Source organism: Oncorhynchus keta, chromosome 28 (assembly GCF_023373465.1).
Source record: "Oncorhynchus keta strain PuntledgeMale-10-30-2019 chromosome 28, Oket_V2, whole genome shotgun sequence".
Classification (NCBI taxonomy): domain Eukaryota; kingdom Metazoa; phylum Chordata; class Actinopteri; order Salmoniformes; family Salmonidae; genus Oncorhynchus; species Oncorhynchus keta.
Window position 1 is genome coordinate 74,104,428 of NC_068448.1, and position 25,461 is coordinate 74,129,888.

A 25,461-nucleotide genomic window follows, 5' to 3' on the forward strand; every position below is an offset into this window, starting at 1 on the left:
TATTTATTTAAAATCCTTCTTTAACCTCTCTCCTCCCCTTCATCTACACGGATTGAATTGGATTTAACAAGTGACATCAATAAGGGATCATAGCTTTAACCTGGATTCACCTGGTCAGTCTCATGGAAAGCACAGGTGTTCCTAATGTTTTGTACACTGTCTTCTTACCTCTGGACATTAATACCATTACAACATACCTTATACTGAATTATCATCATTCTGTGATTTATGACATTGTTTTAGTCTACATTGTTCCCCTACCTCCTCATGCCTTTTGCACACATTGTATATAGACTGCCCATTTTTTCTACTGTGTTATTGACTTGCTAATTGTGAAATAAAAAAAATAAAAATAAAAAAACATATGCATTATTTGGGGGCTGCTTTTTACTCTAAGCAACCAAACACAATGTGGGCCTGAGGCTTGTTGGGGGCTCTTGGAGCAAGTGCTTAGTGAGCTTCAATAAGTTCTGCATAAACGGCTCCAGCCAAACTTCATAGAGGCTTTCGTCTCCTTCATCCTATTCTTACTGTACACTGGGGTGCATCAGAACAGACAATTCTCCTTAAATGTCATTGTTTTATAACACAGGATAGCGTGGCTCCATCTGCACTGTGGCTGGAGGGATGGCTGTCTGCGTAGGAGTAAGGCCCCTGAAAGAAGACAATGCCTCAACTCTATCCCTTCTCTGCAGATTGGTGAATACAGGGGTTAATAGTGGCTTCTGCACCAAACACACAGAGGTAAGAATTTACATTATATGTATTGTTATCTAGCATTGAATCGATGCAATTTCACAGTTCACTCTGAGCTTGTTGTCCTCCCTCTGTTGCGGTCCTGCCTCTCCCCATAGTGAAGTCACTTCCTTTTCCTCGCTTGATTAAACATACTGTATACCCATGTCATCAATACTTAATATAGCAAATATGAGATTTTCTGAGAGCAATCTAGAGTAGATTACAGTCGGATTGGACTGTGTTTCTGGCCCACTTGCTAATCTAAATGTGATCTCGACTAGGACCCAGTACAGATGTACAACAAACCCATGGCCTCCCCAGCACCATTCTGGGCAACCTGCTGCCAACGGTACTCCTAGTCCTGCTGGACGATATTCAGCCGCGAGGCCACCAGGCCCTCCATTGGGGAGAACTTCCTCATATCCCACAGCTTGATGGACTGGTCCTTTTGAGTTACTGATCAGATAACGTGCGTCGCCCTGCAAGGTGAAGAGAGGAAGTTTATAATGAATCTGTATCTTCCTGACAGGGATGAGGAGTCAACAGGCACACAGAGAAGGTTTATAATGAACCTGTATCTTCCTGACAGGGATGAGGAGTCAACAGGCACACAGAGAAGGTTTATAATGAACCTGTATCTTCCTGACAGGGATGAGGAGTCAACAGGCACACAGAGAAGGTTTATAATGAACTTGTATCTTCCTGACATGGATGAGGAGTCAACAGGCACACAGAGAAGGTTTATAATGAACCTGTATCTTCCTGACAGGGATGAGGAGTCAACAGGCACACAGAGAAGGTTTATAATGAACCTGTATCTTCCTGACAGGGATGAGGAGTCAACAGGCACACAGAGAAGGTTTATAATGAACCTGTATCTTCCTGACAGGGATGAGGAGTCAACAGGCACACAGAGAAGGTTTATAATGAACCTGTATCTTCCTGACAGGGATGAGGAGTCAACAGGCACACAGAGAAGGTTTATAATGAACCTGTATCTTCCTGACAGGGATGAGGAGTCAACAGGCACACAGAGAAGGTTTATAATGAACCTGTATCTTCCTGACAGGGATGAGGAGTCAACAGGCACACAGAGAAGGTTTATAATGAACCTGTATCTTCCTGACAGGGATGAGGAGTCAACAGGCACACAGAGAAGGTTTATAATGAACCTGTATCTTCCTGACAGGGATGAGGAGTCAACAGGCACACAGAGAAGGTTTATAATGAACCTGTATCTTCCTAACAGGGATGAGGAGTCAACAGGCACACAGAGAAGGTTTATAATGAACCTGTATCTTCCTGACAGGGATGAGGAGTCAACAGGCACACAGAGAAGGTTTATAATGAACCTGTATCTTCCTAACAGGGATGAGGAGTCAACAGGCACACAGAGAAGGTTTATAATGAACCTGTATCTTCCTGACAGGGATGAGGAGTCAACAGGCACACAGAGAAGGTTTATAATGAACCTGTATCTTCCTGACAGGTATGAGGAGTCAACAGGCACACAGAGAAGGTTTATACCTTAATGTGCACAGTATCAGGATGAAGTGGTTAGAGTTTTAGACCCTGTCCAAATACAAAAAAATGCATCCTTCCTCACTATCGAAGCGCTTGCTGATTGGTAAAACAGCACTGCATAGCTTTCACCTGTCCAGTTATATCAGAACAGTGCATTTATGTATAAACAGTCAATTGTCCCATGTATGTGTTTAGGCTTTGATATCGATGATTACATACACAGTAAGAGAATGTAAGAGAGTGATTGCACATGCTGGACGCATACACACGGTAGTGGTTCTCCTCTATTACCTTGCTGTGGATGAAGGTGATACAGTCTCTGTGTCCAGACAGCTGGCCCACCGGCTTGGGTCTGTCCTCCCGCAGCGTCAGTCTGTCCCACACCTTGCAGAGCGTGTCGTCGCTGCCTGAGAACAGCAGCTGGGACGAGCTGTCGGCAAACGCCACTGTGTTCACATCGTGGTCGTGAGCTTTGATCTGAGGAGACAGATGGGGCGGGGGGCAGATGGCAGAGGTCAACAACACGGTGATGTGGGTCATGACAAAGGCTCCCAAGAGAACAGGATTGTTCTGTATCGTCAGCTAAAACCTGAGGTGGTGGTGTGAAGCTTACAGTGGGGAGACAGAGGGTGACCGAATACTGTGACTGAATACTTGCAATGCCAATGTCCATAGGCGGGCAGACACACACTTGAAGAGTTCTCTTATTCTGTTCCCGATCGATGACATAGAAGCAGCCATCATTAGCTAGGCAATAAAACGCAACAAACTATTTTATTTTCAAATGTCAAATTGGAATGAAATATATTGGGTGCACTCACTCTCCAATGACCCCTTTCCCTCTGGAGGCAACCAGAGAGAAGACACAGAACCTGTTCTTATCTGGGCTAAGAGGGAAGAACAGAACATTAACCAGCCTCAGCCAGAGAGAAGACACAGAACCTTATCTGGGCTAAGAGGGAAGAACAGAACATTAACCAGCCTGAGCCAGAGAGAAGACACAGAACCTGTTCTTATCTGGGCTAAGAGGGAAGAACAGAACATTAATCAGCCTCAGCCAGAGAGAAGACACAGAACCTGTTCTTATCTGGGCTAAGAGGGAAGAACAGAACATTAACCAGCCTCAGCCAGAGAGAAGAGAGATGGGTCGACCCCAGGTGGTGAGAGTAGCTAACAGGTTAGAGAACTGGCAGTGTGGTGACAACCTCTCCCTCAAAATCAGAAAGACCAAGGAGCTGATTGTGGACAAGATCCGACAGGGGAGAAAGAAAAATACGATTTGAACGGTCATCCAACTCAGGAATCTCAGGCCACTTTCTAGATCTCCGACTGAAGATCACTGAAGTTACGATTTGACCAGGTATTTTACGGAGTTCCCAGTTTTATTGAGGTGGCATAAGTCTAAGAGCTTTGCACACCTGGATTGTACAAAATGTGCACATGATTATTTTATAAATTCTTCACGCTCTGTCAAGTTAGTTGTTGATTTTCAAGTCTTGCCATAGATTTTTTCACTCTGTCATTTAGGTTAATCTTGTGCAGTAACTACAATGCTGTTGATCCATGCTCAGTTCTCCTAATCACAGCCATTAAACTCTGTACCTGTTTAAAAAAAAGTCACCATTGGTTTCATGATGAAATCCCTGAGTGGTTTCCTTCCTCTCCGGCAACTGATTTACGAAGGACGCCTGTATCTGTGTAGTGACTGGGTGTATTGATGCACCTTCCAAAGTGTAATTAATAACTTCACCATGCTCAAAGGGATATTCAATGTTTGCTTTTTAAAAATTGTTATTGCCCAACTACCTATAGGTGCCCATCTTTGTGAGGCATTGGAAAACCTCCCTGATCTTTGTGGTTGAAATTCACTGCTCGACCTTACAGATAATTGTATGTGTGGGGTACAGAGACAATAGCCCACTATTACTGCACACAGAGTAAGTCCATGCAACTTATTAGGCACATTTTTACTCCTGAACTTATTTAGGCTTGGCATAACAAAAGGGATTGAATACTTACTGACTCAAGACATTATGGGGTATTGTGTGTAGTCCAATAACCAGGTTTCCAGACAACCTTTTATACGCGCGCAAAGTACATGTCTGATAAATATATAGAGTCATGACAGGCCTGATGGAAACAGAAAATGTTTCGGTAAACTTTCTAAACGTAGACAAAACAAGCCAGACAAAGTGGCATCTTTTGATGTCTGTTAAATTAATTCTCTGAGAAATGTGTGGAAAGACTTATGCGCAAATATTGATATAATAACCATCATATCGAAGTACACTTGTCACACGATGACATGTGTGGTCGTCCCACCACGACTCAGGGAAACCAAGCGGTTTATTAGGCTACAGGTTGAATACATTCTGATGAACTTCACAGGGTGGTGAAAGAGCACGGTGATGAGCTTGATGCTCCTTTCCAATGAATATTGAGGGTCTTATTCTGGTGACATGATGATCAATGCTTGACACATCCAAAATATTCTTGCTCTTATCCATAATAAATATCACCACGTAGACAAGCCTACCCACAGTGTAGCGGTTATATAGAGAGCGCATTCCGAGACCAAAGTAGGCACTTTTGCTATTGACAGTTCGTGACAAAACTAAAATCGGTAGAGTTAAAAATGCAACGGAAACACATTGAACATTTAATTTTTATTCGTTACATGAAAACGTAAGTGGGAAAAGTACATTGTGTGCATCATCACGTACTGGTTTTTATCCGCAACAAGTCAGTTTGGTGGAACTAATATATTAGAATATTTGCATCTCAATTTTGATCCGTTTTAAAATTCAGGCTGTAACAACAAAATGTGGAAAAAGATCCAGCGGAGTGAGCACTGTATATTATGATAAGTATTTATGTATTCCTGCTACAAGTCACTTTTCGGCTCCGTTTTACATGTATATACTGCCCAGAAACAACCTGGGCATCATAGTTCTTGTGTGGTTTTTATTCTTACTTCAAATGTTTTATTCTATTTCCTCCTACGTTGGGAAAGAGCTCTCAAGGTAAGAATTTTACTGTACCGTTTTACACCTGCTGTATTTATTTTTTATTTTATTTTTACCTTTATTTAACTAGGCAAGTCAGTTAAGAACAAATTCTTATTTTCAATGACGGCCTAGGAACAGTGGGTTAACTGCCTGTTCAGGGGCAGAACGACAAGAACAACAGATTTGTATCTTGTCAGCTCGGGGATTTGAACCTTCCGGTTACTAGTCCAACACTCTAACCACTAGACTACCCTGCCGCCCCTGTGCACATGGCAAATAAACGTTGAAAACTTGGTACCTCCTCTCGTCTGGGTCAGCGAGGGAAGAGCAGAACCAGCTTACACTGAGAGACAACGCCAACTACGAAACATCTACAACCCATGGAAAGAATAGGCCTGAAATGGAGCTGGGATACATGTTACCTTTTTAACAACTAGATCAAAATTCACACAGACAAGTGGGTTATAAAAGCAAGTCTAAGAAGCTGTAGATCTGTTCTATGTTCGTTATTTCTATGCTCCCCTTAAGTTTTGTTTTGTCTTTTGTACACCAGCTTCAAAACAGCTGAAAATACAATGTTTTTAGTTGCAAAAATATATTTCACAGCGTTGAAGATGGTACAATTGATTCTGTACACTTCGCTTGCTTGTTTTGTCACACACTGAAATTAGTTTGCCGATCAGTATTTTAGCAACCAGGAAATGGTGGATCGATTTCTGCATAGTGCACCTTTTAAAAGTTTGAATCCTTACTTGAGGGACAATCTGTGTAAGTCTCATTTTGACATCAATTCATAAGTAAAAGTTTGAGACACACACACACACACACTTTTAGTTTGCCTAAAAAGCAGTAATTAAATGGGAAATCACATGAACTGATGTACTCAGCTATCCACGTGATTGATGTTCTGGATGATGAATTTATCTAATTTAAAACGTTTCCTGTTGCTCCATCAGTGGCAAAACAAAACCAGTAATAGATGGCTGAGATGACTAGCTCTAATGTCATGCATCCTTGTGAATCAATAGGATTGCAGGTAGAATGGTTCATTTCCTCATTGGTTAAGCTATAAGTACTATGTGGAGAAACACAAACTTGAGGTCCAGGTCGGTGTGGGTTTCACTGTCTCCATCTACACTGCGCACATAAACTAGAGGGATACAAGAGGGCACACGTCAGTACAAACTACACAATGAAACATCCTAACAAGAAGCCCAAGAGAGATTCTGAGCCTATATTCTGGTGAACATTGTGACGGAAATCTAGTGGATTTTGAAATCACTCCTTTCAAAATTAGCAAGAGTTTAGCTTTTCATTTATTTATCAAAGCTCCTCTGATTGACTGGTGAAAGTAACTGTCCAGTGAAAAGCTCCTATTCTGTTAACTCTGTTAATACCCAAATAATGTTATTGACACATCCTATATTCGTATGTGGCCAAAGCATTCATTGGAAGATTTTTTTTTTTAATTAGCTGAACTCAGAGGAACCTCTGCCACAACAGATTCAACAGGTGGCAGCAAAACGTGGGGCAAGATTTTTTTTTAGAAATAAAGAATACCCCGCCACAAATGTTCATTTTAAACCAACCTGTTCAAAAACGCTCTTTTTTCTTGCATAAATATTTGTGACCACACCACTCAAATACAGAACATCTGTTTTTTTAACATACTTAAAATAGTTTTCCTTACAAAAAAAATGCTAGTTAACTAAATAATTATAGGCCATATTTCATAGAAATGTAGAAACACTGGACCATTACTTTAGCTCTGTCATCCAACCTCCATATCTTCAAATGAAGTTATAATCCTACACATTAGTTCATCTGTGCTAAAGTCAAGGTGACAATTATTATTATTATTTTTTAAATAGCTGCCCCCACCAGTGTGTGTAGTGAGACCCGCTGGAATAGAGCATCTTGTGGGAGTCGGGGGTGACTGCTTCAGGTTAAAGCTCCCCCTACTGGTGTCATACAGACAGAAGTTCTGGTCTAAGAAAGACAAGGAAGGGATGCATGTGTTAGGAACCCGAGGTCACTACGAATAAAACAATAAAAAATGACATTGTTTTAATGTGAATTTGGCCATGTAAAACACAGCGATGTCGTTAAGAACTAAAAAAAAAAGAATTTCAAAAGTTTTCCAATTCCACTGTAATGGTTGTGTTTTTTCCTTGTTCCACTCTCACGGAGCTCCATCAGCATGTGGGTTAGAGTGCTCACTGAGTCTCAGAATCCCACTGCGCTAGTTGCTCTTCACTCAGACATTTGCATTTATGATGGATTCGAGTTTGGAGATGTTGAGTCTGACGAATATCAAGTATGTCACCTTGAAGTTGTATGACCACAACCTCTGGTGAGAAACCAGATTGAGGAAGGTTGGGTGTCAGAGGGAGGGGTTGCTCAGTACATCCACACAGGTCCAGGTCAATAAGAGTGTAACTGGTTAGGCCACCTGTGGTCCAGACCGAGCATGCAGATACCCAGGGCTCTGGCCCAAATCAGGTCCATTCACATTAAGATTTGCATTGTCAGCCCCTTTTTCAGAAAGGCCCTGATTTGTATTATATGAATGAGCACATTTTCTTGGGGTGAATCCATTGTTTAATTCCACATAAGAGATTTACTTTGGTTATTTCTCAATGTTGGAGAGGTCCCATCTGGGGTGCCATTTTCTATGTAATGGTTTTGACTTGAGGTTATTGTTTTGTAGGGGTGCCAGGTAGGTTGTGCCTACCAGAGAAAATATTGATTTCTCCTTTTGGTTTGGAAGGGAATGAGTCCTGGTCCGTCAAGTCTACACCAATACAAAGGACTCGTGTTTAAAAATAAATGTAAAATAAATCACTATGAAAATAACCTTTCATAAACCCTTAAGACATTTTAAATAACGTTAAAACCTATTTTGTGTTGGTTATATTACCCAAATAAATGAGCACACACACAAAAAAAATAAAAGACGATGAGCTCTGGTTCCGCAAGGAAAGGTCCCGTACCTCAGGCCTGAAAGAGTACAGCCCGGTAAAGGAGTTCAGTGAACCCAAGTGACCTTGTCCTTTCATAAAGTGATGCGTAATCCCGGTCTCATTAAAACAATCAGATTGCAATCAAACTCTTTTACTATAGAGTGTCACATCTCTATGGTCTTCACTACAACAACACATTTTTTTTTAAACCTTTATTTAACTATGCAAGTCAGTTAAGAACAAATTCTTATTTTCAATGACAGCCTAGGAACAGTGGGTTAACTGCCTGTTCAGGGGCAGAACAACAGATTTGTACCTTGTTAGCTCGTGGGTTTGAACTTGCAACCTTCTGGTTACTAGTCCAACGCTCTAACCACTAGGCTACCCTGCCGCCCCAGTATACATCACCCCAAAACAAATGAAATATCGTATGCAAAAAGTAGTAGTAAGTCAGACAGACAATCCGATCCTCCAACAGATCTCCAGCGGGGGAAAGGCCATGAAGAAACAGCAGAGACCAACATAGATCAGTAGTCCAACAATAGACATAAGTAGATCTAGTAGTGGTTGATCCTGAGACACGGCTATAGTACACAATTCTTACTACAAGGAAAAACTGGGTCTCGACGAGCTTCCAAGCTGAGGGGTAGACCACTTCCTCTCTCACACCACTGTCAAAACCCACGTCCTCACCTTGGCCGGCTGAGGGGGACATGTTGTCATCGTTCCTGTACACACCACAGAATGCTTTCTGCTGGTATGTGTCCTTGTGTGCCACATGATTGGGCAGAAAACTGGGGAGAAATGCAAACGGGAACATTAACACAATTCAATGACAACAGGCTCCTCCTCTCCTGTCAATATTCAGGTCAATAAGGCTTTATTCATGTAAACAAGTTGAAACTATTAAATTGAACAATTTGTAAAACATCAGCATTCACTTGTTTTAGCAATGACTTCACGGAGTAGTCATTCACGAGTTCACGAGTAGTCCACGCATGTGTGGATATACTCACTGTGAGCGAATGCGACTGCACTCTCCGTGAGAAAAACTGGAGCCTTGACACCGGCCTTGTTCCCTCAGAGAACAGTTTTTTTTTAAAGAATTACCCTCTTTACCTGAGAAACAACTTTGTAAGAAACTACTGTGACAAAGCGAGACCAACATGAATTTGCTCACCCTCACCTCCGTCAGCACGCACGTGAAGCTTTGCCTCGCTTTCAGGCTGGATGAGGCCGTGGCCACGGGGATTCTGGTCCAACTCCTGAGTGTCGGGCTGGGAATCCACTGTCAAGACACAAGACACAGCAGCAGTCAGCCAGAGACCAGCGGGGCAGACAGGACACAGCAGCAGTCAGCCAGAGACCAGCGAGGCAGACAAGACACAGCAGCAGTCAGCCAGAGACCAGCAAGGCAGACAAGACACAGCAGCAGTCAGCCAGAGACCAGCGGGGCAGACAAGACACAGCAGCAGTCAGCCAGAGACCAGCGGGGCATACAAGACACAGCAGCAGTCAGCCAGAGACCAGCAGGGCAGACAAGACACAGCAGCAGTCAGCCAGAGACCAGCGAGGCAGACAAGACACAGCAGCAGTCAGCCAGAGACCAGCGGGGCAGACAAGACACAGCAGCAGTCAGCCAGAGACCAGTGGGGCAGACAAGACACAGCAGCAGTCAGCCAGAAACCAGCGGGGCAGACAAGACACAGCAGCAGTCAGCCAGAGACCAGCGGGACAGACAAGACACAGCAGCAGTCAGCCAGAGACCAGCGGGGCAGACAAGACACAGCAGCAGTCAGCCAGAGACCAGCGGGGCAGACAAGACACAGCAGCAGTCAGCCAGAGACCAGACACCAGCGGGCATGAACTAGGGCAACATATTTAAAACCCAAGATGAGCAATCACTCCATTCAGCATTAGGGGCGTATAATTATTATTTTATGCATGTACTACAGACGGCTATAAAAAATAAAAATAAAAAAAAAAATTGGTCCAATAATACAGGACTAGTAAAGGCACAGTAATTATTTTATATACACAGGAGTAGTCAAGTTGACACACTTACTCAATCCAGGGTTTTTATTTTTTCCATTGTAGAATAACAGTGAAGACATCCAAACTAGTAGTAACCATTAAAGAAATCAAAATATATTTTATATTTGAGATTCTTCAAAATAGACACCTTTCGCCTTGACAGCTATGCACACTCTTGGTATTCTCTCAACCAGCTTCATGAGATAGTCACCTGGAATGCTTTTCCAACTGTCTTAAAGGAGTTCTCACATACACTAGTTTTTTTCAGGGACCTCTGCATCCCTATTTCCCACAGCTAGAGTATGGTGTTGAGTAGATTTCAACTTGGAGCAGAGCACTTCTCATGTTCTAGGTCTACTCTTTAGCAATACTTATTTTTTTTAATTAAGTAGGCAAGTCAATTAAGAACAAATTATTATTTACAATGACTGCCTACCCTGGACGACACTGGGCCAATTGTGCACCACCCTATGGGACTCCCAATCACAGCCGGATGTGATACAGTGCCTCTTGCACTGAGATACAGTGCCTTAAACCACTGCACCATTCGGGAGCCCGGTCTCCCAGTCCCAGCGCCAACTTACCTCCTCAATAGGTAAGTCAGCACATCAATATAATCGTGTTCCTCCTCAGTTAATAACTACATGTCACCCTGCTGCCACTACCGCTGTTACTGCTGCTCTGATTGGATTCTGCTTGAGAACCGTCGGGGTTGACGCTGGAGCCCCGACCGCCGGATATCCCAGAACTAGACAGAGCCCATAGACCGTGAGTTTGTCAGGGAAGTCAATTATGTTGTCTATGAGAAGTGAATAATGATAAGTCAGATAAATGTGTTTGTCGTGTGAGAGATTAACAGACTACTACCAAAATACTTAGCTAGGATAATTTATGACAAAACAAGAAGCACAATCAATTTGCTCTAACCTTAGTTACATATCACTAGCTGACCATCGCATGTATTGTCAGTCTAGATCTATGGACTAACGATACCTTTCTAACCAGCTAGCCTAGTTTAAATACCTAACATACACTTAAACGTGCTTCACAGTTCTTTGGTGCTGTAGATTAAGTGTAATAATTGACCAATTATGTTGTCACGAGTCAGTTTATGAAAACGGTAGCCATTCTTCTCTGCCGATGTTTGCAAGCTATTACCAGACCAAAGTAACAAAACGTCAGCTATGCACCATGTTAACAATACTGGAACACCTGCGTGTCTTTTACTGTGCCCAGAGAGGAAGACCCAGCTCCGCGGAAAATCTGTTTCCCTCCAAGCAGGTTTTTTTTTTTTTTACCATCAAGCAAGGAGCTTTTGTATGGAGGTCAATGAGAGTGTCGAATTTGGTCAACAAAAAATGAAAGATTTATATTTGATCGAATATACGTTTCGTAATAAGTAGGATACGTGACATCCCGGCAACTTTGAGAAGAAGAAAAAACACTTAATATCGGAGTTGTCTAGAGATGGCTATGCATGTTCAGGCTAGTAGCATTGCATCTCCAAAAATGTTTATAACTAACCCATTGTTCTGTCCGCGGCATCTCAATTCCATTTCAATTTAAGAGCTTTATTGGCATGGGAAACATACGCCAATGCAAGTGAATTAGATAATAAACAAAAATGAACAGTAAACATTAGTCACAGAAGCTCCAAAATAATAAATACATTGTAAATGTCATATTATGTATATAGTATTGTAACAATGTGCGATCGCCATTGAATCCAGGCGGTTGACGTCAACAACCTTCATCGAATATTCAAACAAGATTACAATAATGAGATGTATCCACCAATCCAAAGAAAGGATAGGCGTGAGCTAGAGATCCCGCCGTGCCGTTTTGACGACAACGACTCCCATTGTGAGCGGACTCGGAGAGACGTATCTTGTATATACCACAGATAGATGAGAACATCTTTGTCCATACTTAAACCTCAGTGGCCTGTGCACTTCTGCTGTCACATGACCCAATGAAATTGTGCCAGTGGATGTCATATGTCAATAAAACTCTAAAACTCTATATATGGATGCATTCTCGACAGGAAAACCCTGAAATCAGGATATCCATAAAACCGCAAGGATAGCAACAAATTACAAGGATTTCATTTAAAATTGCATTATGATCCCCATTAGTAGACACCAATGGCGACAGCAAGTTACTGGTGTCCAGACACATAACGGCAGTGGTGACACGTCATTCAGGCAGAGCACCACATGCTTTTTTTTGTTGTTGTTGCCCATTTTGCATGTTACTTTGGCACTTTGGCAGTGTGTGTGTGTGTGTATGCATCTATGAGTTACACATACATGTCAGTACATACACGACAAGTAGGTCACATGGGGGAGAGGCGTTGTGTCATGAGGTGTTGCTTTATTAGTTTTTTTTGACACCAGGTTTGCTGTTCACTCGTGCTGTATCAGATGGAAGGGAGTTCCGTGCACTCTGTATAATACTATATGTTTCCTTGAATTTGCTCTGGACCTGTGGTCTGTGAAAAGACCCCTGGTGGGAGAAGTGTGTGTGTCAGTGCTGTGTGTAAGTTGACTATGCAAACAATTTGGAATTTCAAACAGAGTAATGTTTCTTATAAAAACAAGAATTGATGCAGTCAGTCTTCCCTCAACTCTTAGCCAAGAGAGTCTGGCATAGTTGATATTAGCCCTCTGATTACAATGAAGAGCATTTTCTGGTCCAGCTGCACTTGAACTAGTTCCTTCTTTGCAGCATTTGACCATATGACTGGTCAATAATCAAGAAAAGACCAAACTAGAGCCTGCGGGACATGCTTTGTAGATGACATTCAAATCAAAATGTATTGGTCACATACACGTGTTTATTGCAGGTGTAGTGAAATGCTTGTGCTTCTAGCCCCGACAATGCAGTAATATCTAACAAGTGATATCTAACAGTTTCACAACATATAGCCGAAATACACGTAAATCTAAGTAAGGAAAGGATTAAGAATATATGTACATATATGTCAGAGCAGCATTGGTCTAATATACAGTAGAATAGTATAGAATACAGTATATACATATGAGATATGTAATGCAAGATACGGAGACATTATTAAAGTGGCTCGTGTTTCATGTCCTTAAAGTGGCCAGTGATTCCTAATGCATGTCTATAGGCAGCAGCCTCTGATGTGCTGGAGATGGCTGTTTAACAGTCAGTGGTGTAGTCTAGAATACAATACAGTATATACGTATGAAATGGGTGATGCAATATGTAAACACAATTTAACAGTTACTAAGATACTGTAGAATAGTGTGGAGTGCGGTTTATACATTATGGAGATGAGCAATGCTAGATACGGAACATTATTAAAGTGGCTAGTTATCCATTTCTAAAAGTGGCCAGTGATTCCTAACCTACAGTTGAAGTCGGAGGTTTACATGCACCTTAGCCAAATACATTTAAACTCAGTTTTTCACAATTCCTGATATTTAATCCTAGTAAAATCTCACTGTTTTAGGTCAGTTAGGATCACCACTTTATTTTAAGAATGTGAAATGTCAGAATAATAGCAGAGAGAATGATTTATTTCATCTTTAATTTCTTTCTTCACGTTCAAAGTGGGTCAGAAGTTTACATACACTCAATTAATATTTGGTAGTATTGCCTTGAAATTGTTGAACTTGGGTCAAACGGTAGCCTTCCACAAGCTTCCCACAATAAGTTGGGCCCATTCCTCCTGACAGAGCTGGTGTAACTGAGTCAGGTTTGTAGGCCTCCTTGCTCGCACATGCTTTTTCAGTTCTGCCCACACATTTTCTATAGGATTGAGGTCAGGGCTTTGTGATGGCCACTCCAGTACCTTGACTTTGTTGTCCATAAGCCATTTTGCCACAACTTTGGAAGCATGCTTGGGGTCATTGTCCATTTGGAAGACCCATTTGTGATCAAGCTTTAACTTCCTGACTGATGTCTTGAGATGTTGCTTCAATATATCCACATAATTTTCCTACCTCATGATGCCATCTATTTTGTGAAATGCACCAGTCCCTCCTGTAGCAAAGTACCCCCACAACATTATGCTCCTACCCTCGTGCTTCATGGTTGGGATGATGTTCTTCGGCTTGCAAGCCTCCCCCTTTTTCCTCCAAACATGAAGTTGGTCATTATGGCCAAACAGTTCTATTTTGTTTCATCATACCAGAGGACATTTCTCCAAAAACTACGATCTATGTCCCCATGTGCAGTTGCAAACTGTAGTCTGGCTTTTTTATTGAGGTTTAGGAGCAGTGGCTTCTTCCTTGCTGAGCGGCCTTTCAGGTTATGTCGATATAGGACTTGTTTTACTGGGGATATAGATACTTTTGTACCTGTTTCCTCCAGCATCTTCACAAAGTCCTTTGCTGTTGTTCTGGTATTGATTTTCACATTTCGCACCATAGTATGTTCGTTTCTAGGAGACAGAACATGTCTCCTTCCTGAGCGGTATGATGGCTGCGTGGTCCCATGGTGTTTATACTTGCGTACTATTGTTTGAACAGATGAACGTGGTAACTTCAGCCATTTAGAAATTGCTCCCAAGGATGAACCCGACTCATTTCTTCTGAGGTCATGGCTGATGAACAATAGTTCTTCCCGGGCTGTATGTAATGACACAAAACAATTCCTGAGCTAATAACGTAAAAAAGAGTACATAAACAAACAAAATATTGCAGTGTTGCTTAAGAGCTAGTCGCGATGCTGCCATCTCCGTCAGCGCCATCATGTCTGATAAAGTGTAGCAACTGAGTTTAGCACTCCAGCTCAAATCAGTCTGGATTTCAATTTACTCCTGAAAGTGGTAAAAGTGGAAGGCACAAGGTGCAATTTCGAAATTGGATAGTACATCAGCAGTTTTCCTCTTGTCATGTTAGTCATTGGAGACTGAGTTATGTTTAACTTGCCATCGATGTTCAAACCAACTAGGCCATGTCAACTAACATTTTTTAGCTCTCTCTTTTTTGCCCATTGATTTTGTTGTATTGTTTGAGTCACTCAAATATCACATGAACACACAAGACATGACAATGCTGGAAGTGGGGCCTGAGTGAAAAAGTTTGGGAACCCATTTTATAGGGTAACATTTGGACTTCTACATTTCAAAAGGTTGCTATAAACCTGTCTTAAAATCTCTTAAAAAATTGTATTTAAAAATGATGATTGCGCAGGATCTTTTTTTGTATCTTGTATTTCATTTGTAAGGTAATTATACTAACTCAATGTTATTTGTTTTTTTAAAGGTTGGTTAACAAGACCAAACACAACTAGTGTGGTGATAGAGGTTGGAAGACACATTCCCAGTCATCCAACATCCCCAGCCAGAGTGGATCCACAACTTGCAGAATGGCAGATGAAAGTATCATTCAGTGACACTGGAAGTGATTGCTCTGATTTGACTGACTCCGCATATGGACAGGTTTGTAGTTCATTGTTCTTTAAAAGTGGTTGAATTACCATGTACTAGGTAAATGACACCCAGACGCGTCTTTCTTTTTCTCAACGCAGGTAAGCTGAAACCACGCCCCCGGCGTTCTATTACGCTCCCATTGGCTAGCTAGTGTTGTCTCACTCACAGGCGATCAGCGCAGAGACAGTGACCTTCCAAGGTAAGAATGTTAAGTGTAATTTAACAATTAGCTGCCTACCGTAATGCAGGCCTATTATTATCATGTTTGGTAACATTTGTCCATGTATTTATTTTCAGAGTTTCAATGAGTTGTACAAATGTCTCATAACTCTGCTGAATTCCCTAAATTGAAGGTCAGCTAAGTTAACCCATCTCGGTATTTGAAGTTATATTATCATTAGTAGGCTACTATCAGCTAAAAGCAAATGCTTATTATTCATAATGTCTCATATTTATTAGCTAATCATTCAGTCGAATACGCTATGCTACAGCCATTGAATCTGTCTTTGAGCGTTAAGGGATGTTAATGGCTAGCTCGGTCCACGACATTATGTTATTATATTGTTCAATCTTGAAATACAAGGGAAAATGTTATTAATCAGTGACTGAAAATTCGCGCTACGTGATATTCACTTCCGGACTTGGAGAGCGCTCAAAGCGTTGTAGAACGCCTCTCTGAATAACGGGGCGTGGTTTTGGCTTAACTGCCTTGGGAAAAAGAGGACGCCACCTACACAGCACAACATACCTGGAAACCAATCATAATAACTTTTCATTGCATGTTTGTAATAACAAAATTAGACCATACTTTTAGTGTTAACCATTTTAATTAGACAACGTTAAGGACATGAAAAACTAAAACAAAGTATTATAATGTACAGACTTTTCTCTGCCATTAGTCAGCTACTATTTGTTACAATGTAACAGTGCAGCTGTATGTGCATTTAGTCATTTTACATAGTGCTCTGGGCGGTATCTTTGTAGGTAGACAACCATTTTTCCTTGAACCCTCTAATCGTCAAACAGAACTAAAGGTGGAGGGGGAGAGGGGAAAAATAAAGAAAATATAAAATAGTTATAACATAAATACACAATTATCGGACATAAAAGCACGGCATATAGTCGTCAGGATATGGTAACAAGTTATTACCGATCAACAATCACGCAAAACAGGTTGGAGTTTGAATTTTCCTAAATCCCTGACAGCTGCAAGTATTTTAGAAAGGCGCAGTGTGGACACCTAGGTAATTACTGCATTCCCGGGCATCATAGCCCGTCATAATAACGCAGAAAAGGTACATTACAGAGATTGGAAAACAACTGTAACAGTTTTTAAACATATCCAATATACTCTTTCGATCTTTGTTATAACCCCAATCCCCCGTGACTAATGCAACTATTGTTACGCACTACTTTGCAATAAAATGTATATTAATATAAAAGTGTTTGGTGAAATAAGAAGTGACTTAAACGTGTGTTTTGTGTACCGCCATGATATAATAGAAGCACTAGAAGAAGTGACCTAATTACATAGGGGTCGATTCTTTTAGGCCCAAGTGAAAAGTGCCAATCTCATTGAATTAGCCTGCAATTGCTGGACTCAGAAACAAAACAGAAACCAAATAGCATTAATCGAATACATATAGCTCACTATATTTCGAAATAAATGTAACGTTTTATCGAGATACATTTCCGATATAGTTGTTTTAAAGTTTAAATCTGTAAACTATTCACTCTGTTTAGTTATTTTAATCCTAATCTGATGACCCCATACAGGATCAGGATGTTGGGAATGAAATCTGATTCAATCCGGTTGATTGAATTTTACAAACGCTTATTCAGATCAGTCGCCATGGCTCTGGAAAAGCCCACTCTCAGCATGCCTCATTACATTAAACAGCAGAACTGGTTCGACGAGACAAATATTATTTGAATCAACTCCTATTGTTACATAAAGGTTTTATATTGACGACACGTCTGCGTCCCTGCTGAATGTCAGCGATCAGCCTTGGGGGGAGCTGTCGTGTGTTTACTAGAGAGAAGAGGGAGGGAGAGAGACGAAGGGAGAGAGAGAACAGGCGAGGGAGGGCGAGCAGGAAAACTTTTCAGTTTTAAAGAGCGAGAGGAAGCGTGTGCTGGAGCGGCGACCATGCAGGTAAATGCATTAACTAATTGCTCAGAAGTTAATTAAACGATATTGTCGATGTCTTAATTGCGATTGTGCTTGAACGATTTAAACTATCATTTGAACAACAATCGAACGATGAATTGTTGTATATCAAATAGTTCTATGCACCGAATTCGAACATAAATGTCCAAAACTTTTCTGCCTCCCCTTCTCTTCACCCCACCACCCCCCTTTGCCGTGCGCAGTGTGCATGTAGTCTGTTTCAAGTAGCTTAGCGTTTGATTTATTTGGTCAATTATTGCACGAAGCTATCTACAATGATTTGTTAATGATGTTCGTGAATAGTAAAACTGTTGGATAATGAAACTGATCATTAAAATGCGTCCTGGGTTTTGTGGAATGGTGAGGGAGGAGGGGTGCGTTTTTTTTTTTTTTTTTTTTTTACACATCTGTGAAGGGAAGCCATATTCATTAATTAAATAGCTTAGTCCATGTAGGCCTCAATTTGCGCTGTTGAGCAGGCAGCGGGTGGCGTAATACTGGATGCCCGATTGGAAGCCCATAATCTGTGGGGTAAGGGAACCACTCAAGGCCGAGGTTTCGGATGGGAACCAAAAGCCTAGCGACTCAGTCTATGTATCTATTTGTAGTGGAACGCTATGCTTCAGGATGTGTAGCCATGTACACCTGGGATAAGTTTATTTTATGTTTTTGTCTTCTGGAATAGCTAGTTGAGTGCGACGGGTTATCTTGCTGGCTAACAGGCTGGCACGATTGTTTGATCCTTTTGTTTTAATTTCGCACCGTAAATGAATAATCAATGCGGTACGTTTCGAGTCTCTGTTTTAGCCGTCCTTTATAATTGCAGAGGAACTATTTATTGTTTGTTGCATTTCATAACATTAGTTAGCATCACAACGTTGATCGCTTGGCTAACTAACTAGCTTGCTAGCTAATTGATTCATCACTGTTCCGCGTATCTAATTCATATGTACCTTAATTAGCTAAAGAATGAAGAGCAATGGGAATGTATCAATACCGTTGTATAAATCCTTAAACTATGGTTTATAACGCACGGCACTCTCTTTCTCAACTATAATAATCAAACAACCTTGTTGGTAAAACGATATTTTCTGGGCACGGCTAGCTAGCTAATTGGTGAGGACGGAAGTGGGCAATACAGCGGAGTGTTGGTATTCGACATGTATCTTTTTATCGCTCATCGATTCGTTTAGAAGTACCGGTATTGAAAGTTGTAGCCTAATAATAGGGTCGTTTGGTCTAATTACACAATGCAATGTCTGCCGAGTAGCTTTGGAAAAGGACAACACTGCATTGTCTCGTGGTTGGGGTATGCTGGCCATTTACAAGGCTATTATATAGGTGTGTGTGTGATCACGTTCAAATGGCCCATGGTTCGCTCATTAGTTACAATGAAGCGACATGTTATGTTTTGCATGATCCTAGATATCGTACTTGTCTCTGAAATTTGGTAAATGTATGCTGGTCAAGGTCAATAATCACGCCATTCACAACGATTTAATTGAAGTGGATTAACTGTTTCTTCGTGTGAAGTGAAGTGGCATTGCATTCAAGTCAGAAAATATTCTGTATTTTTATTTGTCTGTTTTTATTGATTTATTTGGACCAAGTTCGTCATACTATTTTGGCTGTATAGCCTAAACAATTAGACTAGCAATAGGCTGTATGTGTTTCTTCTGATAGTTATCTAATATTCAGGCATAACTTGGATTACTCTCTCTATTTAGGTTTATGTAGATTTATATTTCCAACATACTTACTGAAATAACATTTGCACTGTGTAGCCTATGACATTTAAAACATTTAGAAAATACAAGTAAACAACCCTGGATATGGTTATAATTTCAAAGCAATATTTTTTTCTATCCACTGAAACACATTTTGATCTTGCAGGAGAAGTCTGGAGAGACGGTGAGCAGTGAAAGCAACGAGGTGTGGTTGTGCCCCCTGTGTCAACAAGGCTTACCAGACAGGGGCTCCCTTTCTCTGCACCTGTCTGACAGTCATAGTGTGCTCCCTAACTGTGTAGACAAGCTGCTGGACATTGTGAGTAGTGCTACGCTACATCACATGGGTCTACAAAACTTGACTTGGGTGTCTGTTATTATGGTGATGTGTTTCATGAATGATACTTGGATGTTAAACAGTATACATGATAAATTATTGTACATTGTACAACATGATACATTACTGTACATTGTGTGTGTATACATGATACATTATTGTACATTGTACAACATGATACATTACTGTACATTGTGTGTGTATACATGATAAATTATTGTACATTGTACAACATGATACATTACTGTACATTGTGTGTGTATACATGATACATTATTGTACATTGTGTGTGTATACATGATACATTATTGTACATTGTGTGTGTATACATGATACATTATTGTACATTGTGTGTGTATACATGATACATTATTGTACATTGTGTGTGTATACATGATACATTATTGTACTTTGTGTGTGTATACATGATACATTATTGTACATTGTGTGTGTATACATGATACATTATTGTACATTGTGTGTGTATACATGATACATTATTGTACATTGTGTGTGTATACATGATACATTATTGTACATTGTGTGTGTATACATGATACATTATTGTACTTTGTGTGTGTATACAAGATACATTATTGTACATTGTGTGTGTATACATGATACATTATTGTACATTGTGTGTGTATACATAATTGTGGGACTATAGACCGCTCAATATAACTTTATTTACCCCCTTAGGGCATTATTAGTAGTGGATCACTGGTTATGTGAAATATTGCAGAATGAGTCACCAATTTGTAGTAAGATGCTATCTTGTTGGACTGCAAAGCGCAAGCAGTTGGTTCCCGTGTCAGCAGAATTTAGTCTGAAGGTAGTGTTTCCTTTTTCAGAATGAATTAATCACGTTTTCTTCACCAGGCTGCTCCCAAACAGGAGGTGAGTGGAGTGGACGGGGACACCGATGTTCGGCATGACGCAGGTGACTTTCTCCTTTGAATGACCGCAGTACCCACCATTTTGCACTGTGGATTAGTTTATCAATATTGTGTTTATTAATTTATTTGAATAGTGGATACAAGCACATTGACAGAGTAACCTAAACATCTAGCGTGTGCTAATAAACGCCTGTTACTAAGAGGGTATTGTTACACCTACAAGCATACATTTTTTTTGCTATGACTGTATTTGTGTTTGTCAGGTAATACATTAATCGGGTGCTGTCAGGGTTCCATCTACCAAAAAAAGCTGTTGAAATGTCTTGCCTTTCTCCTTTACATCAGATGCTCCGTCATTACAGCTGGAGCTTTTAGAAGCCTCCTCCGCCTCCCTCTCAGACCCGTGTCCTAATAATGAGAACGCTGACGGACCCCAACATAATTCCGACAGTAGGCACACTCTCATTGCGTCTGGAGACAAAGATAAAGAGATGGATAAGGAGGCAGAGGGAGCTAGAGACCTGGAGGGAGGTGGAGTTGTCTTTGAGACTCATCAGGAGAGAGATCAGTCCACAGAAACACCTGACAACAATGAAGAGTCAAAGGGTACAAATTGTGTAATGGCTGAAGGCGATGACAGTCCTCCATTCAAGTGTAATGCGTGCTTAGAGGCTTTTCCTACCAGGACCGCATTAAGTGTTCACTACAACTCTGCATCCCATGTGCAACGGATGAGAACCGGATCCCTAAAACAGGGTGGTGAAAATGGGACCCCAGCCGCTCCCTCAGTCCCTTTTCTGTCTCGGCCATATCTATCAAACAAGCCCTACCAGTGCACTGTGTGTCGAGTCTCTTACAACCATGCCATCACCCTGGAGAGTCATTTGAAATCTGTTTTGCACCAAACTCGTAGCAGAAATGCAGGAATCTCTGCCAACAGTGCAAGTGGAAATTCAGGAAGGACCAATATGGCTACTAACTTAGTTGTTACGTCTGGGGGCAGTGCTGCACAGTTGGTTAGCACCCCCAGCAGCAATTGTGTCACCCCGGCAAGCCTGGCTGCTGCAGCAATGACTAACAAAGATGGAGATGCAATTCAAACCCAGCCGTCTCCCTCACTGCTTTCCTCCCCTGTGACCTCTGCTCAGGCAGTCTCTGCTTTTCTCACCCTCCTCACGTCCAGCCCAAGCTCTATCTCACACTCCCTCCTCCCCTCCCTCCTCCCCTCTCTGTTTGCGGCTGGTGCATCCCCTGCCACGGCCTCACCTCAGCTCATAACCCAGACTCAGATGCTCATCCCCTTTATCCTGAATGGGCTCCAAACACAAAGCCAGAGACTAAACCCAGAGCTTCTGACCCAGTCAATACCCCTACTAGGTCTCAATGCTGCCCAGCAAGCTATCCTGGCCCAAAGACTCAGTAGCTTACAGAACCAGTGGCCAGCTGTCGGTCTCCAAGCAATCTCACAAGCCTGTTCAGAAGACAGCCAAACAAACAAGAGCAAAGTGAAGCAAGACACAAACGAGGCGACAGCTGAGGAGAAAGGATCACTTAAGGCTGAGAAGGAGGACAGTTGGTCCATGGAATGTGGTGATGGAGAAAGAGAGATTTGTGAGGAGGATGGTAAGGGATATGCACAAGAGCATCTCGGCGCCTTAGTAGGCAAAAATAACAGGGCTGAGTCATGTATGATAGATGGAGATATTGAAATGAAAGAGAGCACAACAGAGAGCGGGAACTCAGCAGGTCACATGGGGCCAGATGAGAAAGTGGGGGACAATGACAAGTGTAGTGACCGCTCACCGTCTGTTACCAGCAACTCAAGCCTAAGTCCTACCACTTTAAACCTTTTGCTTAGCCCTGATTCTACCCCTCAAAAATCTGAAGTTGGCACAAGCCCTTATGCCTCTGTCTGCTCCCCGGAATCTAGCCCATCTAAACGCACCTTAAATTCCCCCGATTCAACTCGTCGCCATGCTCATTTCAGGGCTCGCCACTTCTCAGGCCCCCCGATACTGTCAGAGTTCCAGATACAGGTTATGCGTGCGTTTCTGGAGTCGCGAAGCGAGGCTGATGCGGCCAGTCCTCCCCGTGACGACTGCGAGTCGTTGGGCAGGGAGGTGGGGCTCACCGAGGTGGAGGTACGCAAGTGGCTCACTGATGCCCGACGAGCCAAAGAGCGCCAGATAGCTGGGGGAACAGAGCGCGTGAGCAGCATTGCAGGCTATGGTAAAAAATACAAGGGTCTTGATAACGACGAGGAGGAAGGTTGTCTTACGATAGATGAGACCGAGGGTGGGGTCAGCGACGAGGCCTCTGGCAGTCACGCGATGGATTTGTCAAATAGTGGAGGGCGTAAAGAGATGGGGAGGGAGAGCCAAGGGGACTCGTGTCTGACCTCAGACAATGAAGAATTCTACACCTCTGTCATTGTGAGTGATGAGGACAGCCTGAGCGGCTCCATGAGGGAGGGGCCAGGCAGCCCTGCTAAAGAGGAGGCTCTGGTAGAACTGTCAGGAGACAAGGGTTCAGGAGGAAAGGTGTTGCGCTCCACCACTGTGTTCCTCTCAGACGCTGAGGATGACGATGATGCCGAGGAGGCCGCAGCTCAGAGAGCAAAGAGAAGAAAGAGAAAGAGGGAGTTGGAGCGGGAGGAGGTAGAGGTTAAGAAGGAGAGACTAGACCCCGACGTGGATTTACAACTAGAGGCGCAAGCTGATCCTCCTTCCCACCTTCCCGTCACCATTGACCATCAACGGCTTCCAAGTGGCATTCTACACTCCCTCCCTCTGTCTCTGTCCCTCACTCCATTCTCTAATCAGTTCCATAGCCCTTATGTTCTCTCTCTCCCTCCATCAGTGGTTGGGCTCGGAGTTGCAGAAGGAGATGGAGGCAAAGTACCTGCCTTTCCAAACCCCCCTAACATCACCCGGTTCTCTGACCCTCTCATTACATCATCCCTCTCCTCCCATACCCACACCTCCCACTACATGTCTAATGGAGGAGACTGTGAGGCTGCTTTAGATCTCAGCATTGGGAAAAGCAACAGCTCAACATCTCTCACGGGTGACAAGACTTCAGCACAAAAGGGCCGTCTGCTTGATGGACTCGGTCTAAGGCCCACAGCTTTTGGGGCACCTGGGGAAGGGAGACTCATTGTGGTCGAGGTCAAACCTGAGCAAGCGACTTCCAACAGCAGTGGCTTTGTCAGTGGGAATAACATGGCCAAGGCCAGCACTGTCTACATGAGAGAGAAAGAGGAGAGGGACCAGAAAGGTAGGCCCAAAGCACGGCGGTACCGCGACATGAGACGTTCCAGGACCATCATCCAGGCTGAGCAGCTAAATGTGCTTTATGGCTGCTATTTCAAAGACCCAAATCCTGGGAAACACGAGTTTGAGCAGATATCAGAGTGGGTCCATCTCCCAAAGAAAGTTGTACAGATTTGGTTCCAGAACATGCGGGCTAGGGAGCGCAAGGGTGAGGTTCGCTTCATCAGTGATGGCACTCTGGCAGCAGTGGGCAAACCACTCATCAAGTTCACCTGGCCACTGTCACAACCTATCTTCTCCAGCACCCCTAAATCAAACTCCAACAGCAGCGTCACAACTGTAGCCAATCCAGTACGGGCAATCCCAAAGATGGAGGTGAAGAAGGAGGAAAATGTAAAAAAAACAGTTCCAAACAGGCCCAAGGAGGTGGCCTCTTCAGTTTCCTCCGTGAGCCACAGTGTGTCTGCAGTGCCAAAGACCAAAATGGAGTTGACGAACAATGTCACAATGGTCAAAATCGCCCCCAAAAGCATCGCTCCAGCTCTCCCTGTCGTCCACAAGGAAACCCGACCTCCCCCGCCTCGCCCCCTTCCCAAACATGCGCCTGAAGAGGAAGTTGGGGAAGATGATGAGGAAGTGGATGATCGTAACCAAGCGAAGCCACTCGCCAGGCCAGGATCCACCAACCGCATGGTGCCAAAACTGCCCTCGACGCCAATTAGCAAGTCTCCTGCTGCGACGTCACAAAAGCAAAATGGGCTCAATTACTGGTCGGCCAAGGGCCCCTTTAAGATCAACACGCTGTCTAGGGAACAGTTGGGTCTGTCAGCACCCCGTACCTTCACAGCTGTCGGTGCAGCTGCTGCCCCCACTGCCATCACCATTTCTGCCACGTCCTCTGCTCCTGCTGCTGCCACGGCCTCCGCTCCCGCCTCTGCTGCCACGGCAACTACTACCCCCACCACCACCACAACAGCAAGCGCAAGTAATCAAACCACAGTCAGCATTGTCACCATCGCTAAGAACTCTCCATCGGAGAGCAGCTTCCTGCACCACTCCACCACCCGCAGGCCACGCACACACCTGTCCTGTCTGCAGCTGTCCATCCTGCAGTCATGCTATGAGACGTGCGCCCACCCTAACGCCATGGAGTGTGAGGCGGTAGGGACGGAGCTGGGGCTGCCGCTCAAGGTGGTCCAGATCTGGTTCCAGAATACCCGCGCCAAGGAGAAACGATGGAGGCTGCAGCAGGAGAAACTGGTCAGACATTTTACTGTACAGTATGCAATGAATTGGTCTGTGGAGATATATAAAAAATAAAAAAACTTTACAGGCAACTATTTAGGAAAGAGATTAAGCCCAGTTGTGAACAAAAAAATATATATTTC

At 42.8% G+C, this 25,461-nt stretch overlaps 3 protein-coding genes across 20 annotated transcripts in view; 2 read left to right on the forward strand and 1 right to left on the reverse strand.

The window, feature by feature from the left end:
* LOC118361792 (uncharacterized) lies at positions 1 to 12,009 on the reverse strand. Of its 11 annotated transcripts, none has more exons than XM_035742020.2 (5): positions 11,792 to 12,009; positions 9,420 to 9,521; positions 8,927 to 9,027; positions 2,554 to 2,739; positions 1 to 1,217 (listed from the first exon to the last, which is right to left on the reverse strand). In XM_035742020.2, the coding sequence occupies exons 1-5, from the start codon at positions 11,793 to 11,795 to the stop codon at positions 882 to 884; spliced, it is 729 nt and encodes a 242-aa protein (XP_035597913.1). In that variant the 5' UTR covers positions 11,796 to 12,009; the 3' UTR covers positions 1 to 881. The 11 variants fall into 11 exon arrangements, with proteins under 11 accessions (XP_035597913.1, XP_035597912.1, XP_035597911.2 ...); XM_035742019.2 differs by having other exon boundaries at positions 9,414 to 9,521; XM_035742018.2 differs by lacking the exon at positions 11,792 to 12,009 and adding an exon at positions 11,480 to 11,776.
* On the forward strand, positions 1,265 to 2,567 carry LOC127912898 (uncharacterized). 3 transcript variants are annotated; one of them, XR_008083971.1, is made up of 3 exons: positions 1,277 to 1,417; positions 1,478 to 2,077; positions 2,138 to 2,567. XR_008083971.1 is itself a non-coding variant. In XM_052483925.1 (2 exons), the coding sequence occupies exons 1-2, from the start codon at positions 1,305 to 1,307 to the stop codon at positions 2,268 to 2,270; spliced, it is 906 nt and encodes a 301-aa protein (XP_052339885.1). In that variant the 5' UTR covers positions 1,265 to 1,304; the 3' UTR covers positions 2,271 to 2,567. The 3 variants fall into 3 exon arrangements, 1 of the variants encoding a protein (XP_052339885.1); XR_008083972.1 differs by having other exon boundaries at positions 1,478 to 1,957; positions 2,018 to 2,567; XM_052483925.1 differs by having other exon boundaries at positions 1,265 to 1,417; positions 1,478 to 2,567.
* The window catches only part of LOC118361789 (zinc finger homeobox protein 2-like), an 18,322-nt gene continuing 3,585 nt past the window's right edge, over positions 10,725 to 25,461 (forward strand). Inside the window, exons 1-5 of one of the 6 annotated variants that reach the window (XM_035742013.2) lie at positions 10,725 to 10,862; positions 15,505 to 15,680; positions 19,735 to 19,887; positions 20,785 to 20,845; positions 21,147 to 25,333. In XM_035742013.2, coding sequence (XP_035597906.1) covers positions 15,615 to 15,680; positions 19,735 to 19,887; positions 20,785 to 20,845; positions 21,147 to 25,333 — 4,467 coding nt within the window. In that variant the 5' untranslated portion in view covers positions 10,725 to 10,862; positions 15,505 to 15,614. Of the gene's footprint in view, positions 10,863 to 10,917; positions 11,036 to 15,504; positions 15,681 to 15,775; positions 15,871 to 17,631; positions 17,827 to 18,226; positions 18,373 to 18,499; positions 18,625 to 19,734; positions 19,888 to 20,756; positions 20,846 to 21,146; positions 25,334 to 25,461 lie in introns of those variants that run through there. The other 5 variants (XM_052483922.1, XM_052483924.1, XM_035742015.2 and 2 more) reach the window with 5 other exon arrangements.

Excerpts from the sequence above, each read along its gene's own strand:
- LOC127912898 (XM_052483925.1), top strand. The coding sequence starts at position 1,305 with ATGAACCTGTATCTTCCTGACAGGGATGAGGAGTCAACAGGCACACAG. Across the intron at positions 1,418-1,477 it reads TCAACAGGCACACAGAGAAG|GTTTATAATGAACCTGTATC; the intron begins GTTTATAATGAA and ends CACACAGAGAAG.
- LOC118361792 (XM_052483927.1), bottom strand. The coding sequence starts at position 10,347 with ATGTCTTCACTGTTATTCTACAATGGAAAAAATAAAAACCCTGGATTG. Across the intron at positions 9,522-10,298 it reads AAATAAAAACCCTGGATTGA|TGGATTCCCAGCCCGACACT; the intron begins GTAAGTGTGTCA and ends GTGTCTTGACAG. Across the intron at positions 2,740-8,926 it reads GTCCCCCTCAGCCGGCCAAG|ATCAAAGCTCACGACCACGA; the intron begins GTGAGGACGTGG and ends CTGTCTCCTCAG.